The following is a 15,172-nucleotide window of genomic DNA, read 5'->3' as shown; positions in this document are numbered from 1 at the left end:
ATACAATAATTTCACACAACTCCGTTGTGAATTGATCTTGTTGTCTGAATATAGGGAACCCAAGCTCAAGTTTCTCCGCGCGATGGCAGCGCCGCATTCCTGGCATGGTGGCGAAATGTGAAACGATGGGACGTCGCCGGAGCAGACGCTCCGCTAGCTTCCTGTGTACGTGCGGCGATCGAGTAGCGCCTGGCGGTTATTTGGCGATACAAAAACGCTTCCGCTGATGCGAAACGGAGGTACTAAGTAGCATTGTGTCATGGGTAGCCACAATAGTAAGCGAAGCGCCTAACGACGAGACTCACGTGTGGAACTTTGCAGATTTCATTGGAAGCGTTTCCATAAGACCTGTTTTCCAACCGCATGACAGCATTCCGAGAAGTCTTGCGTTCTTTGTGGAAACGAAAAGGGCCAATTTTCCCCTTCTCCATAAACTCAGAAATGTTCGACAGTTGACAAAGACGTCTTAGAGAGGCATCAAAAAGTACAATGGTTTAACACCATCTATACGAAGTGAAGGGGGTAGAGGATTATCCTGCTCTTCGCTCCGCGCGTGTCTTGCTTTGCCGATTTTCTGTGCTCTCTCCCTGCTTTGCGAGCGCTCTGAAAGCAACCAAATCAACAGATGTCCAGCGTGCGACGTCCGCGATCGATAATGATGCGTGAATGTGCCCTATGACCAAGAAAATATCTAGGAACGAGGCTTTTTTTTTTTTTTTTTTTGGGGGGGGGGTGGAAAACATGCTTGGCTGAGCCGCTTTTACATATTTCCGCAAATTGGCCAATACATGAACCAACATTATTATTATTCATAACCAAAATATGTTGGAAGTGCAATACAAAAGCGATCCTAGTTATGGCTCGATTGACACTACTCGCATGGAGCACCCTATTCGCGTCACAGGTTTCGTAAATATAAACCAAATATAAATGAAGCACTACCATTTAGTAAGAACCGAAATAAAGCACGATTGTAGTACAAGCTTGGATTTCACCTTCCTTCCGAGCCAGCGAGCCGGTTATGTCGCGTGCAGCGCGCGGAGCACGCATGTGCTTTTGAGACTGCTAACGTTCGTGCATTTGAAGAAACATCTCCTTCGGACTATAGCTTATTCTTCTACTGCAAGATTTGCTTTAGTAACATCGTAATAATAAAAACAAAACCATATATAGATCTCATGCTACAGGTCAAAACAATAATCAACAAGCGAGCAACTTTACCTCAGAGTACTGATAATACTTCCGCAGTTTTTAAACATATTATATACGACAATATAGTTGCATAGCCGACTTACCTCGAGATAAACTTCCTACGTTTTCGCTGACGTGGGAAATGCATTCACAATCAATATTTACTCATCGCCGTCTGTCGTCTGCTCTACAGTGCTGACGTGAATAAAAATCTTCTCGCTTATAATTACGTTTCTTCCATGGAAATACGCGGCAGGTTGTCCAATAATCAAGACGGAATGCAGGCGGCATGTTGCGATGCGCGTCAGGGCGCGTGCTCGTTCGAGAGAAAGCGCGCGGCGCACGTCGCGAAGGCAGCGAGCCCAGCCGGCGGCGTCCCAGTGTGTGTTTTTCTGCCACAGATGGCGTTGCCCATCAGGAGCCGCAGCGCCGCCCAGCGATGCTTTGGGAGCCTATAACTTTCGCCCTGTTAAAAAATAGGTTTGCATGCTTTTTTATTTGACATAATAGAGACACTCGGATTGTTAAGAAAACAGTCTCTGTACTTTAGGGCCAAAGTTGATGAAGGGGCACCATTCAAAGTTGTTTTGTGCTGTGTTGCGCTCGTAAAAGTTTCGAAGATGTACAACTCGCTCAAATGTCTGTTTGAAATGTGGCGGAGTAACCAGTATGACGAGCATAGGAGCGTTGTGCTCATAAATTAGGCATTCCTTTTCCAAACGACATTGAAGCAAAGTAGGAGTTTTAGAAGCGATGAAAAGGAGAAAACAGCAGGGAAACATTAATTAACAGGAAGTGTCTTCAGATGGTGTTGAATATACTCTCCCTGTGTGCACAATGCTTGCACTTCGAGGCGAAATAAGATTCATGTTTCAATTTACATGGCTTACAGTGCCATTTGCAATCTAAATAAGAGAATGTTGCTGAAGATTTTATACATACCAATTAAGGAACCGAAGTAATCAAGATGACGCATAGGCTGGTGATAGCGCAGATGTACAAAGATTTCTTCCCCTAAAAATAAGGCAGTAAGGAAAGCATTAAAAGAAATTAAAATCGGAAAGCAGTTGGCAAAAATCAGATAGTAGGAGATATGATGAAACAGTCTTGAGAGGCTGTGTTAACAATAATGACATCCTTTACACGCCACCTTTCTGTACAAGCGAAAGTCAGATGCATTCCCTAATAGACTTGGCAGATAATGTCAACGGTGAAATCAATAAGGTAGTGAATGTACTCGAGTAGTTGTGCAAAGATCTTTGCAGCAGAGGGAGTAGTTGGAAGATCAATAGAATGACCTTAGTACGGAGATGTCAAGCATTTCTCCTCTAATGAATTAGGAAATGAGGAAATAGAACCTTATAATAAATCAAAAGGAATCACTGATATGGTGAATCGGTAAACTAGTTGGTCGAATATGATAGAAAACTTAGCCTAAAAGACACAGAAAGAACACACAAATCCTGCTTCCGGAAGGCTTCCAACGCAAAGATAGGCTGAATTTAAAACCTGCCCTGATCTCAGGTTCGGCTGGGAGCTTCTAGATGATATGCCTTGAAGTATCTAGATTTTTGCCTCGAATTCTTACCGGGGCACTTATGTCGGAGTCGCCAGGCTCAAGCGAACTAGAAAATCCTACCATACACATCTAAACATGATAAGGTGCTAAAATTATCAGTTGCGAGGGTGGAGTTACTATTTGCTTTTAACGAGTTCTGTCATCGCATGAGGCAGGGCTTTTTTCGCCTGACTGATAGGGTTCTGGAAGCAGGATATCCTTAATATTTGTTTTGCCTTCTATATGAAAGCCTCACACTGCAGCACAAGCACTACTGTGGAGGACACAAACCACTCAGGCATTGTGACTGTGCCGAAAGTATTCTGCCTTGCTTGAGATTAGGCGAATTCGGGGAGACAGGAAATTGATATAAGTTCGTACTTTGGTGCTGGCTTAGAGCCTTACGCCATTATTGAGTAGGCATTAATGGTATTAAATATGCGCAGCGAACTACCTTAAGGTTCCTAGAGACAGGACGAAATATTCCTGACGAAATAGTTGAGATAGAACGGGCAACAAAAAAGTGCTTGGGATGAAAATGCGGCGAAAAACAAATGTGGAAGCCGAGCAAGACAACTCAATTCGAGGTGTAATGAATTGCAACTGATAGCGCCTGAGTTTCAGCGCGTGTGTCCCTGGACACCCGACGCAGACAGGGCGCGCATCTTGCCACGATCCAGAGTGCAGAGGTCCTCGACTGGGCAGCGCTGAGAGGTACGCCCCGTACCACGGCACTTGTAGCGACTAGCGAGAGGCGAGGCGAAAATCGACAGCTCTCCTCCCCCGTTTACGATTTTACCAATCTCGTTGTTGACATCAGGATAGAAGCAGGGCCCTTGCGGGCTATGAAAGCATCGACGCATTTGTTAATGTAGGGATCGTAGTTATAGGGGTTGCTACAATTTAGTGGTTGTACTCGTTAGGCGTAGTAAGTAAGATTATGCAGAGCGGTGTGTTGGTAGGGGACATCAAAGTAGGCGCGTAAATGGGGCATAACATATTCAAAGAAACAAATGAAAACATAGAGAAGGACAGAGGCAATAAAGCTGGCTCTTTGTCTTCGGATATCACGGATTATATTCTACATTGATGAATTTCTTCATCGTTGCATAAACTTTACACGTTACATAACCCTTTATGAGTAAAAATATAATAGTGCAAAATTCTTATTACTTTGTATTAGGGGAGGTAAATCCAAGTAATCAGTTTTGAACAATTCTTTGCGGGTACTCTTCCTTTTCCTCTCTGTACTTTCAAATATATGCTGCAGGAAGCTGCCATTCCTGTGCAACTGAACAAACCTAATCAGATGCTCTATTGAAACTTTTTTTTTTTTTTACTGTTTCAGTCACAACTGTAATAAAGCTGTATATGTTGTACTCTGTCACACAGGACGAATTGTCCCACTTACTGCGGGAACTGGCGTGCAGGAACGGCAACCCTGGCGCTCCAACGGATATCCTCACTGCCAGCATATCGAACGTTTTGAGGAGATTGCTGGTTGGCCAGCGGCTCGAGTATGACGACCCGAAGCGTATTAGCATGGACGGGTTGGTGAAAGTAATAATCCCGCCACGTTCCGAAATTGCGCCGATACATTTCTTCACATGGCTGCGTAAAGTGCTCTGGTTCTTCAACCTGGGACACTGCAAGGTCCTCAAGAGGTTTCTCTTTCACAGGGAACACATGTCTGAGTGAGTAATTGCCACCTAATGATATCAATATTCCATTGATACCTAGTGGTATTAATATTCAAAAGCAGAAGAATCACACTCAAATTTTAACTACGAAACAAAACACTTCTGGTGGATGTTTCTAGATATCCGCAAGAACAAAGACGCACTTATATCCTTTTAGGTTCATCGACGCTATACAGTGAATTGGTTGCTAATATTTGAGGAAGAATTCGTAATCATTGGAGCTGATGGCTTGTACTTCACCACAATGTACCTGGTTTTAAAGATTAAATAAATTCAATAGTTCAGTAAATTCAATTTAATAATATTTCAATATAAATGTTTGGTGTCATTTCTATTTATTACTTGCATATTTTGCTAAGCATCGTCGATAAATTTACAATGCACACTGTAGTATCGACGCGCGTTTTCGTGTTGCTATTTCAACAAACATAAGGGACGCGTCAGTTGTTTTAATGTTTCTCTATTTTTTCAGGTTCGCTAGCGTATATTAAAAGCAAAATCTACATTTTCCTTCATATAGTTCTTTTGATTTATGTTTGCCACAGTTCAATAAGCAAGCATCGTAAACAGCATTTACTTTTTACTGTATTGTAGCGGGAAACGTAATAAATAAAGGCACACATATAATATACAATTATTTAGGCAAACGATGCAACAATCACGGTAATAAGGAAAACCAAGGCACTACAAGAGAACAAGAAAAACGAAAACAACCGTTCTAGAACGAGCACAATATAGCATTAATTATACAGCACTGCTTCAGAAATGTAGCGATTTGGGAATATCGTAAAAGATGAGAGAGACACGTCAGGAGAAGATATTTTGCCCTTTTCCAAAGAAGTGGAGAGGAATACGGAAGGAACAGTAGCGATTTGCTCAGGCAGAGTGTCGGAATCATATATTTTCTTTGCAGAGAAACTTAACAGCTTTCTGTGAAAAACAGAGAGCATTTTTCGGACCTTGTTGCATTCCCCGTCACTAGCTTATGGTTAGCTTTCCAACAACGTTCTCTATAGGAGATGTTTCAAATTTCTTATGACGTGAATGAAGACTTGCCTTTATTCAATAAGCTTAATAAGTAACAACGAGCGACCTTAAGCACAGGGCGTTCCCACGCGTCCACTACCCTTTTTTTTTTATTTCGCACGGGAAATAAAGAGAGAGAAAAAGTACCCTGAAAATAAATTGCGTTCAAAAAGAAGCCACAGGGCCACTCAATCTTCCAATCGTTTGATTTGAACTTTCAGTATTGCAGTCGATGTCCACGAGCCCAATTACCAGCGTGGAGTCATACAGAACTACACTGATGGCTTTCTCAGCGAAATGTTGCTCGAAGAAAAAAACAATGCGTTTACGCGTGAGTATCATTGCACATGTTGCGCGACTCTTTGATCCAGGAAAAATAAAGATAAATAATAAGGGCTTCTAGTTGTATTACGTGCTGGAAATTTACACAGCATTTGAAATTGTTATCCCTATAGACAGAGTCTTGCGTCATTCCTTCATTACAGTGTCTGCAGACTCGTATAGATCGGTCGGCACACAACCAGGCATCTCTGCAAGTGGTCTACCTGATAATAATATGAGAAGATGTAAGGAGATGAGAACATAAAAGCGATGCAGATTCATCCATATTTATTGATTCAATTACCCACGCAGCATTTTTTTTTAATAATTTGACTTCTAATTATGTCACGTAAATCTTCTAATTTGCCACACGTTCTCAACTCGGAGCAGAAAGCGAAATGATGATTATTATTGATATAATCATAATGAACTCACAGGAACTATTTTTCGTAAATTCTGAAGATGACATCAAAGCCATGCGAAATCGTTTTTGATGCAAGCAATATAGTAAAATGCCCAACGTTCGAGCACTAGGTGAGCACGTCAGATTGGGTTCTACCCCCCCGGCGCCTTGCACAGAGAGAAAAGTGAGCATGAATATTACCTACACTTCAATGGTCAGGTGACTCGTTCCTTGGAGCAACCTGGGAAACACATTTATTATGCGTATGATTGAAAAGCAAATCTGGCACGGCATGCTGAAAATTCTTGATAAAGGGACCGGTATTTCTTCTACCATGGTCGCAATCGGCCAGGTTGTCCGTCTGATAACACACTAACTGAGCCAGGTTCATTTACCCAAAAGAAAGGCGGCGTTCTAAATGCACCATCTCTTCCTTACCTACATCCCTTTGCAGATAGCAGACCGATCCCGCAAAATCTCAGTCCCCATGCTAAAAGAATCATCTCAATCACACGATATGCGTATATGTGGTTTCATGGAGTCCTCATTATCTACAGTGCAGGTGCCACACACAGACACAACTCGCCCCGCATGAGAGGTTTGGTAATCTTATTTTGGTTTTCACAACCTCTAAGGACGGCTGCAATCTGTTCTATGTCTTAAAGTTCATTGCATTAGCCTTATAACGGCAGACAACATCAGTACGGACACTGACCGCACGCGACCCTCTCCGAGTGCTACAGCATCTGCATCATTTCGATGATGCGTATGTGCTTATGACTAACTGTAATTGTCATCTTATCACTGATTCGAATTATTTCAGAAAGCTCATTTAATGACCATTTGAATCGATTTTAATCATTTGCGAAGGACCAAAGTCATGCGGGGACGCACTTTATACTAAATGTTTACAAAAGCATTTGTAAAGTACGAATTACTGAACCTTTCGTGCCACATTCTAAACAAAATCATGATAGCTTTGTGTAACCGCGCTAATTTTTCCAGTTGCCCGACAGGCCACGGCCCCGCATCAATATACTGATTTTCATCCCTGACGCAGGCAAGCTTCTGATCGGGAACATAGGCTCCTTCTTCGGTGGTGGAAGTGGTGCTATGCGCGCTGCGCTCGAGAGCTTGATGCTGATGTGTGCTACCGAACCCCACATGCAGCGCCGTGTCCAGGACGAGATCGACACTGTCCTCGAAAAGAGCGACATGGGAGCGCATGTTGCGTGGAATGAACGCGGCATGATGCCGTACACGCAAGCTTTCATTTGGGAGACACTGCGGTACAGGCCTGTAATTCCACTCACCCAGATGCGACGGTAAGCGACCGAACCATTCCTGTACTTTTTAACTAATTGTGGTAGAGTAAGGAGAAAATTTAGTTCCACAAGCTGAGTTAAGTGGCATTATGTTTTTTTTTAGGATTTAAATCTTGCCTAAATGTTTTTCCTCTCTGCAATGACCTGAAATTTCGAAGAATTTTGTGAAGTAGCGGCTCTGGCAAGAGAGAAAGAGGAGAAGCTCTTTATTGGAAAAGACAAATTCCTTTCTCATTATGTAAAATTGCTGACTTGCTGCCTTGCGTGCTGAATAAAGTTTTGGGAAAAATAATGAATGCAAAGATACTTGGAATGGTAAATTTATTTATTTATTTATTTATTTATTTATTTATTTATTTATTTATTTATTTATTTATTTATTTATTTATTTATTTATTTATTTATTTATTTATTTATTTATTTATTTATTTATTTATTTATTTATTTATTTATTTATTTATTTATTTCGAACATACTGCTAGCTTTTTGCAGGTGCTGTAAGATAGGGCTACATCATTATGATAATAATTAGGTCGCACTTTCGTTCAAATGAGATATTCATCATAAATGCTACCTTGGAGTTTTAGATGGGTCGCCATACTTTAAGGTTTCAAAAAGACAAGTGTCCTACAAACGGGCTGAGAAAGTTCTCTGAAGGGAGGGTGTGCAGTGATGAGGGATACGGAGGGAGTATATTAGAGCGCAGCAATTATGTGCTCGTGTGGCGGTTGAGACGCGTCCCAATTGGTGCCATTGCCGGCGTAACCATGAGAAAGAAAGTCACGAACGAAAGAGAATTGCTCAATAGAAAAAAAAAAGAAATACCAAGAGCAAGCGGTTTATGGCTTGTGGCTCTCTCTGCCTATCCTTATGAGAAATTCTGTTTGGTTTGTGAGAAAAAAAAAATAGTGGTGGTTTAACTCTTTTTAACCCTAGTTGAATTGCGATAACAACGGCGGAAGCTTCTTTTGCCTGCTACCTTATTCCCCTATCACGCCCTATCAGTGTAAGGCGCTACATTATTAGGGACACTTGAGCTCATCCTTTAAGGGTATGATGCGAGAGCATAAATTAGCAGCCTTCTTCTTCTTCTTCTTCTTCTTCTTCTTCTTCTTCTTCTTCTTCTTCTTCTTCTTCTTCTTCTTCTTCTTCTTCTTCTTCTTCTTCTTCTTCTTCTTCTTCTTCTTCTTCTTCTTCTTCTTCTTCTTCTTCTTCTTCTTCTTCTTCTTCTTCTTCTTCCTCTTCGTCTTCTTCTTCTGCTCCTCCTCCTCCACGGCTGTTCAATGTCAAGCATGGCGTCCGCCGGAGATACGCGATGGCTCGAAACCTGGCGCAGTATTGCTATCGCAATAATAAAGTGCTTTGTAAGCAGCATACAGCTTCTAACATAAAAACTTCTCTGAAATTGTTTCCTTCAATGTATCGCAGAAACGCTTAGACAACTGAGCTCTAAGTTACATTAGAGAGTATCGTAATTGTCCTTTGAAAGTTTTCAGTCTACATGGCCACTATAACTGCAAGAATGAAATTATCGAGTTCTATACCCGTATGTGCTGAATGTGGCAAGCTGAAAGACCTGGTTAACAACCGAGTGGTATACAAACGAGTGATTCCGCAGGATTCTGAATAATTACTTGGAATAAAACATTTAATGAACGAATCTGCTGCCACTCATCAACTATTATGAAGGTAAAAATGCACGCAGAGTAGAGTGCAAAAAAGAGTGCTCTCGTTGTACAATGAGTATTGTTTGCTTAGGTCATGAATGTCCTTTGATTTATCGCAGAAAATTTCTCATAAACAATTCCCTGTCTATTATAAACACACCGAAAATAGAAGCTGTAATCTTATAGAACAACAAAAATACCCATTTGCGAAAAACACGTTGGGTAGTAGATTTGATACCATTCAAAAATATTTGAATCTCATTATGATTGGTTCTGTGATGAGAGGTTTATAGCTAACAATGCCGAGCAGTATTCAATTTTGAATCTGCTCATCCTTGAGGATGTCATGACCCTGCGTCTAGTGCGTGTGGCTTGGTGGTCAAAGTCCCCACTTAGAAACACCTGAATTTCCGCCTCACGCCGTAAATCTCGACGGCAACCCGTCCAACAATTGATCATTAGCGATTGAGCAACCGGAAGTCGGCCCCCCTCGGACGAAAGAAACACCTCCCTCCCCCTCATTTTCTCTTTGGGAGTCCGATGATGCCTGGCACTTGTGCATGATGCTCGTCAGATCCCAAAAGAAAACTCTAAGCTGTCACTCAAGGTTGGCATTTCAAAGTAAACAATAATAAAAATTAAAGGCAAGGCTCCGCAACAATTCCGTCCAGCTAGTTTCAGCAATGTGCCACGACAGGAACCAAGAAAGACCTGCACTGTTTGACACAAAAGGCGGGAGGGGCTGCGGCGGTTTCTAGCATGTGTAGCTCCCACTTCACATGGCTTGATAGGATAGGATAGGATAGGATAGGATAGGATAGGATAGGATAGGATAGGATAGGATAGGATAGGATAGGATAGGATAGGACAGGATAGGAGAGGAGAGGAGAGGATAGGATAGGATAGGATAGGATAGGATAGGATAGGATAGGATAGGATAGGATAGGATAGGATAGGATAGGATAGGATAGGATAGGATAGGATAGGATAGGATAGGATAGGATAGGATAGGATAGGAAATACGTTAGTTTCTCTAGGAAGGTCTCGTGCTAGTAGCAGAAGACGTCCACCTTCCGTCTTCTCACAGGGTCGGTGCCCCTATTCCAGGGCTCCGCTGAGCTTCGCTGCTCGCTGGGCGTGCTGGATTAGACCTAGTTGGCAATCCAAATCGCCCCTGGAGAGCCGGCTCTCCCACTGTTCCGCACTCGGGTCTTTACGAAAGCTATCGTTATTTCTACATTGCCACGTGATGAGGTATAACGAAGGCTTGCTACCACACCATGGGCAGGTGTCCCGATATTGTGATGGGTAAATTTTACTTAGGATATGCAGGTTAGGGAATGGTCCTGTCTTCAGTCTTCGCCAGGACACTGCCTCTTGTTGTTTTAGATCCCGATGAGGCGGCGGATAGCGGATCCGTACCCCCTTATAGTAGTTCAGAATGTCTGAGTACGTAGGGCCGACTCGCTCGGGTAGATCGTCCGATTGGCTCGTGTACCCTCGAGCTACCTGATCGGCGCGTTCGTTCCCCGCTATGTCGATGTGTCCTGGCACTCAGTAGATGTTGTGTTTGACTTTTGATGGGGTCGCGCTCTGGAGGAGCCTGTGCGCGGCGCGACCTATGCGGCCGTTCATGTAGTTACGGCACGCTTCTCTCGAATCTGTAAGAATGGTAAGGGACGTGTTGCTTCGATACCAGGCTACCACCGCAGGAGCAACGGCCAACTCCTCCCCTTCGGTTACCGTGCATTCCCTGACTGAGGCGCTAGCTAGTTCCTTTAGGTTGGAATCAATAGCTACCGCCACTGCGCTATTATGTGAGCTTCCTGTATACGGAGCCGCGTCCGTGCATACCGTTGTGGATCTTGGAGCTAAATTTGTTTGTACATACTTCGCCCGGGCTGCATGTAATCAGCAGTCATTTTTAACTGAAACAAAAAGTCTTGGAAGGCAGATTAGGAAATATTCACCTCACCTTTTCTAGATCACTGCACCATGTTAGCTACAAGGTACGTGATCTTTGTTTTCCTTGCGAAAATCGTTCCACCCCTTTTCCAAGCGTACTTCCAGTTCCATAGATTTTTTTTTTTTTTTTTTTTTTTTTGCAATGGACATGCTTGCTTAAAAAGTTTAACTGAGAACATGAATGTTGGTTTACAGAGACAGGTCGAAAACGATGCCATGGTTAGAAAAATGGACACTTTTTGCTAGCATATTCAACCACAGTTTCCCGTTTGGATCAGCTATGAAGCTCAACAAAGAAATTCATTGTCTTTATTCTTTGTGGGAACCCACAATAGACATCTAAATGGGTTTATTCTATACTTTCGCTGGTTGATGTGCTTACTTTCCATGTAGGTGTTTATGCAGCCTGCCTGGAATGCGCATTTCATCTCAATATTTCTGTTCCTTGAGTAATGTTTCGACTTCACTAATCTCAATTCACCTGGGAGCATGTTTTGCTTTAAAGCTACAGCTACACAGTCAGGGAGACGTAGGCGTTTTCCATCCTAATTCCAGCCTTTTCTTTTCGAGCTAAGGTTAGCATATTCGCAATTGCGCCAGCTTTATTTTACTGAGAACAAACAGGCAAAGCTTGTTTTTCCTTCTCAGTGCTCTTTTCTGAACTCTTTTTGGAGACTTGCACGCATGTCCAGATAATAGTTTCACACTTCTTCTAATAGTTTAAGTCTTTCAGGACCCATCTTCACCCAACCAATAAAAAGGAACTATATTTCGCAGCAGCCTCGACACACAGTGAAGTCGAGTGCAATTCAGTACAATGCATATTTCAACCTTCAATGCAATGAAACAGACAAAGTTTACAAATATGCTCTTGTTGCTGCTGCAGCTTTCAGCTATTCATGGCCTCGTCGGTACGTCTTCTTCGTACCGCCTAGGCCCTGTGGACTAGCTGGGATGGTTGATGACCCAGGTGTGGCTCTTAGATAGTTCCCACCATTGCAACTATGCTAAAACGTGGAGGCCAACCAAAAGGGTTCTACTTAATTGGAGGACAACGCAGAAGGCTATGAAACGAAAAATGGTAGGGGTAACATTAAGAGATAGGAAGCGCGCAGAGTGGGGAGAGAAATACCTCAAGTTACTGACATTCTAGTGGAAACCAAGAAGAAGAAATGCGCATGGGCAGGACATGTAGTGCGAAGAGAGGATAACCGATGGTTGCTTAGGGTAACAAACTGGATTCCAAAGGATGGAAAGCGTCGCAGGGGGCGGGAGAATGTTAGGTGGGCGGATGAGGTTAAGAAGTTCGAAGGGTCAGGTGGATGCAGCTAACACAAAACCGGGTTAATTGGAGAAATATGGGAGAGGCCTCCGCCTTGCAGTGGGTATAGTCAGGCGGATGGTGATGATTGCAACCATAGGCGATGAGCAATGGAAACCGCAGTGGCGTGGTATATACCTGCGATACAATGAAAAAGAAAACTTTTAAAAATAAGTTCTTGTTCCTGTCATGCTGATAGCTGTGGCAGGCCTCATCACTGGTGCTTCTTTAAACTGCGTATGTCCCCAGTGGCTAGCGGAAGTACTCTGTGACGTACCCGCTCTGGGCCAACATACGTTTTGATGTGGGTTTTTGCTGTTTTTTTTTTTGTTGCTGCATGTATTCGTATACGGAAGACAATAATGCCTCTTGTTTGCAGTGCAAGCGAAGATGTCACAGTGGGCGACTACGTCATCCCTCGGGGCACTGTCGTGATGACGTGCTTGTTCTCCATGTTCCGAGACAAGACCGTCTGGGGTGACGCCGAGGTGTTCAGACCGGAACGTTTTCTCACCGACGGAGGAACGCGAGCCATGAAGCCGGACCGACTCGTCCCATTTTCATACGGTAACAGCGCCTAAGAAGCTAAAGTTCTTTCATTTTCCACCTTCCATCGTCAGATGCCCCTGCAAAGAAAAAATATGGGAACAGACTGTCCTTATAGACCTTCCCGGCAATGTAAGAAAAAGTTGTTTATTCTGCTACGACACTACAGCTATTCGTTAGTGGGTTTATGGTTAGCTTTCACACCATGACAAAGGCGTAATCTCACAGAATGCTTTGGACTAAATCTCATAGCTGCAGAATGTACAGAAGAAGTAGAAAAGCACTTTGAGCTATAATAGGTTTGTAACTGGCTCCGCTCTCACAAATAAATGGTGGGGCTATAAAAATAGCAAGGAGGTATATCGGTATTTTTAGAATAAACAGCAAATTGAAATGCTGTCCTGGACCATCGTAGCGCATTCTGGGGCGGTACATATTGCTGATAAGCACGATAATTAAACTGATATTATTAATGGCATTGCACGTATAGATAGGAGTAAACACCATTTCTAAGGCGTTAGATATGCATCTGGGCGCCTTCATTTGCATTCTCTGGCTTAATGTGCTCACTTGACTAGTCGAGCCTAGCCGCTCACAACTGAAGTAATCATGCGCTTTCCTCTTGGCCCATGGCGTAGCCGTTGCCATTTGTATGTTCTGTAAGCTGTGCCAACGCCCTTGTGAATGGATCGCTCTATATGAAGTTTTGCGTTCGATGGAGGCGCTTGAATGAGAATTTATGTTCCCAACAAGCCACATGAAACGTAGTCCTTATATCCGGGTGCAGATAATGCCGCTCCCGTTACTGGAAGCCCACTGATTGCCATTTGGCTCTAGCAGCGAGGCTTTAACTGCAGGACTTGTCAAAGTCAGCTGACTTTTTAAGCGAACCACCGATTTGTATGCACATTCTTTTTAAATGATAAAGAGTCTAAAGGTGTATGTCTCTTATGAGTGCATGCCTCTTGTAGGAACAGACTACTGAAAACGTATCCTTGGGTACTTTGCCTACCTAGAGGAATGCCTAGCAGTGAAGTACGGGAGTGTATAAAATCGCCTAACGCATCCTAGATAGATAGATATGGAGGAGGAGGGAAAGCAGGGTTGTTAACTAGAAATACTTCTGCTTGACTACCCTACACTGAAGATAAGGATAAGGGGATCAAAGTGGGGAAGATAAAAGGGACGCGAAGCACAGACACAGTGTGTCGCTCAAGCTAAGGAAGTGTGCATATGCAATAAAAAATTATTCGTAGGTAAATAGTCGTATGCGACAGGCACAAACGCCATACAATCTCTGATGGTGCTTGCTTGTTTCCAGTTAGGTAAGCTTAGGAATGGTTCAAAGAAACGTATGGCTACTATGGGGAAGAATTTCAGCTATTTGTCTGGCTGGAAAGAATGCCTATTTTGTGTGTCCGCACCACCTTCATTAAAATCTTCAGGTGCCGTTGAGAGCAAATTGCTGAAAAAATAAAAGCATCCAGAACAGTTTAAAAATAATATTACATTAATTCGTTTCATTATTTTTCAGGATTACGGAAGTGTCCTGGCGAATCCATAGCAACCATGGCAATTTTCGCCTATTTTACTACGATTCTGCAGCACTTTACCATCGTCGAAGCATCCGAACGAGACAGTCTATCTTCAAGAGATTACTCGATCCTTCTACTACCTTCAAACAAGATGCAGGTGCTCATCCGGCCGCGCATACGGCGCGCATGCCGTGACTTCACGGACATAACCACCGGGTCTACAGGCTAGCATAAAATATAAACAAAATCAAACCCTTAACGGGACTGTGACTCATACGTTCCAGAAAAGTTGTATTGAGGTACTAACTCTACCTTTTCATTAGTGCGGCAAGCAGCACTGCACACATTAAAAAAAAATGCATCGTATGCAATTATACTCCCCTTCTGGAGTTTTTTTTTATTGTGTGAGTTATAAACGCGGAAAAGCACAAGTGATTTGCTTGCAGTGCAGTTTCATGAGAGACCACGTGTGCTTTGTACCGCGTTGCTGCCACGAGCTCCTAATGTGCCAATTTGACCTTTTCATTTTTTCATTGCAGAGAAACTCATCAATGATAGTTTGACTTTTTGTTCGCTGCTAGTAATTATTTTCGGCTTTGTTTTATGCCATAAAA

General features: G+C 42.9%; 1 protein-coding gene across 1 annotated transcript in view; it reads left to right on the top strand.

Annotated features, from left to right (window-relative positions):
- Positions 1-14,787, top strand: part of LOC146208439 (cytochrome P450 2J6-like) — a 32,727-nt gene extending 17,940 nt beyond the window's left edge. Inside the window, exons 4-7 of the mRNA XM_084578516.1 lie at positions 4,142-4,443; positions 7,216-7,524; positions 12,857-13,044; positions 14,558-14,787. Of these exons, the coding sequence (XP_084434642.1) occupies positions 4,142-4,443; positions 7,216-7,524; positions 12,857-13,044; positions 14,558-14,787 (1,029 nt within the window). The remainder of the gene's footprint in view (positions 1-4,141; positions 4,444-7,215; positions 7,525-12,856; positions 13,045-14,557) is intronic.
- Positions 14,788-15,172: the final 385 nt, after the last annotated feature.

The sequence above is a fragment of the Amblyomma maculatum genome, chromosome 1, assembly GCF_055883805.1.
Source record: "Amblyomma maculatum isolate TAMU_Amacu chromosome 1, ASM5588380v1, whole genome shotgun sequence".
In the NCBI taxonomy this organism is placed as follows: domain Eukaryota; kingdom Metazoa; phylum Arthropoda; class Arachnida; order Ixodida; family Ixodidae; genus Amblyomma; species Amblyomma maculatum.
Note: the sequence above shows the minus strand (reverse complement) of the source record. Positions and strands in the feature narration are given on the sequence as shown.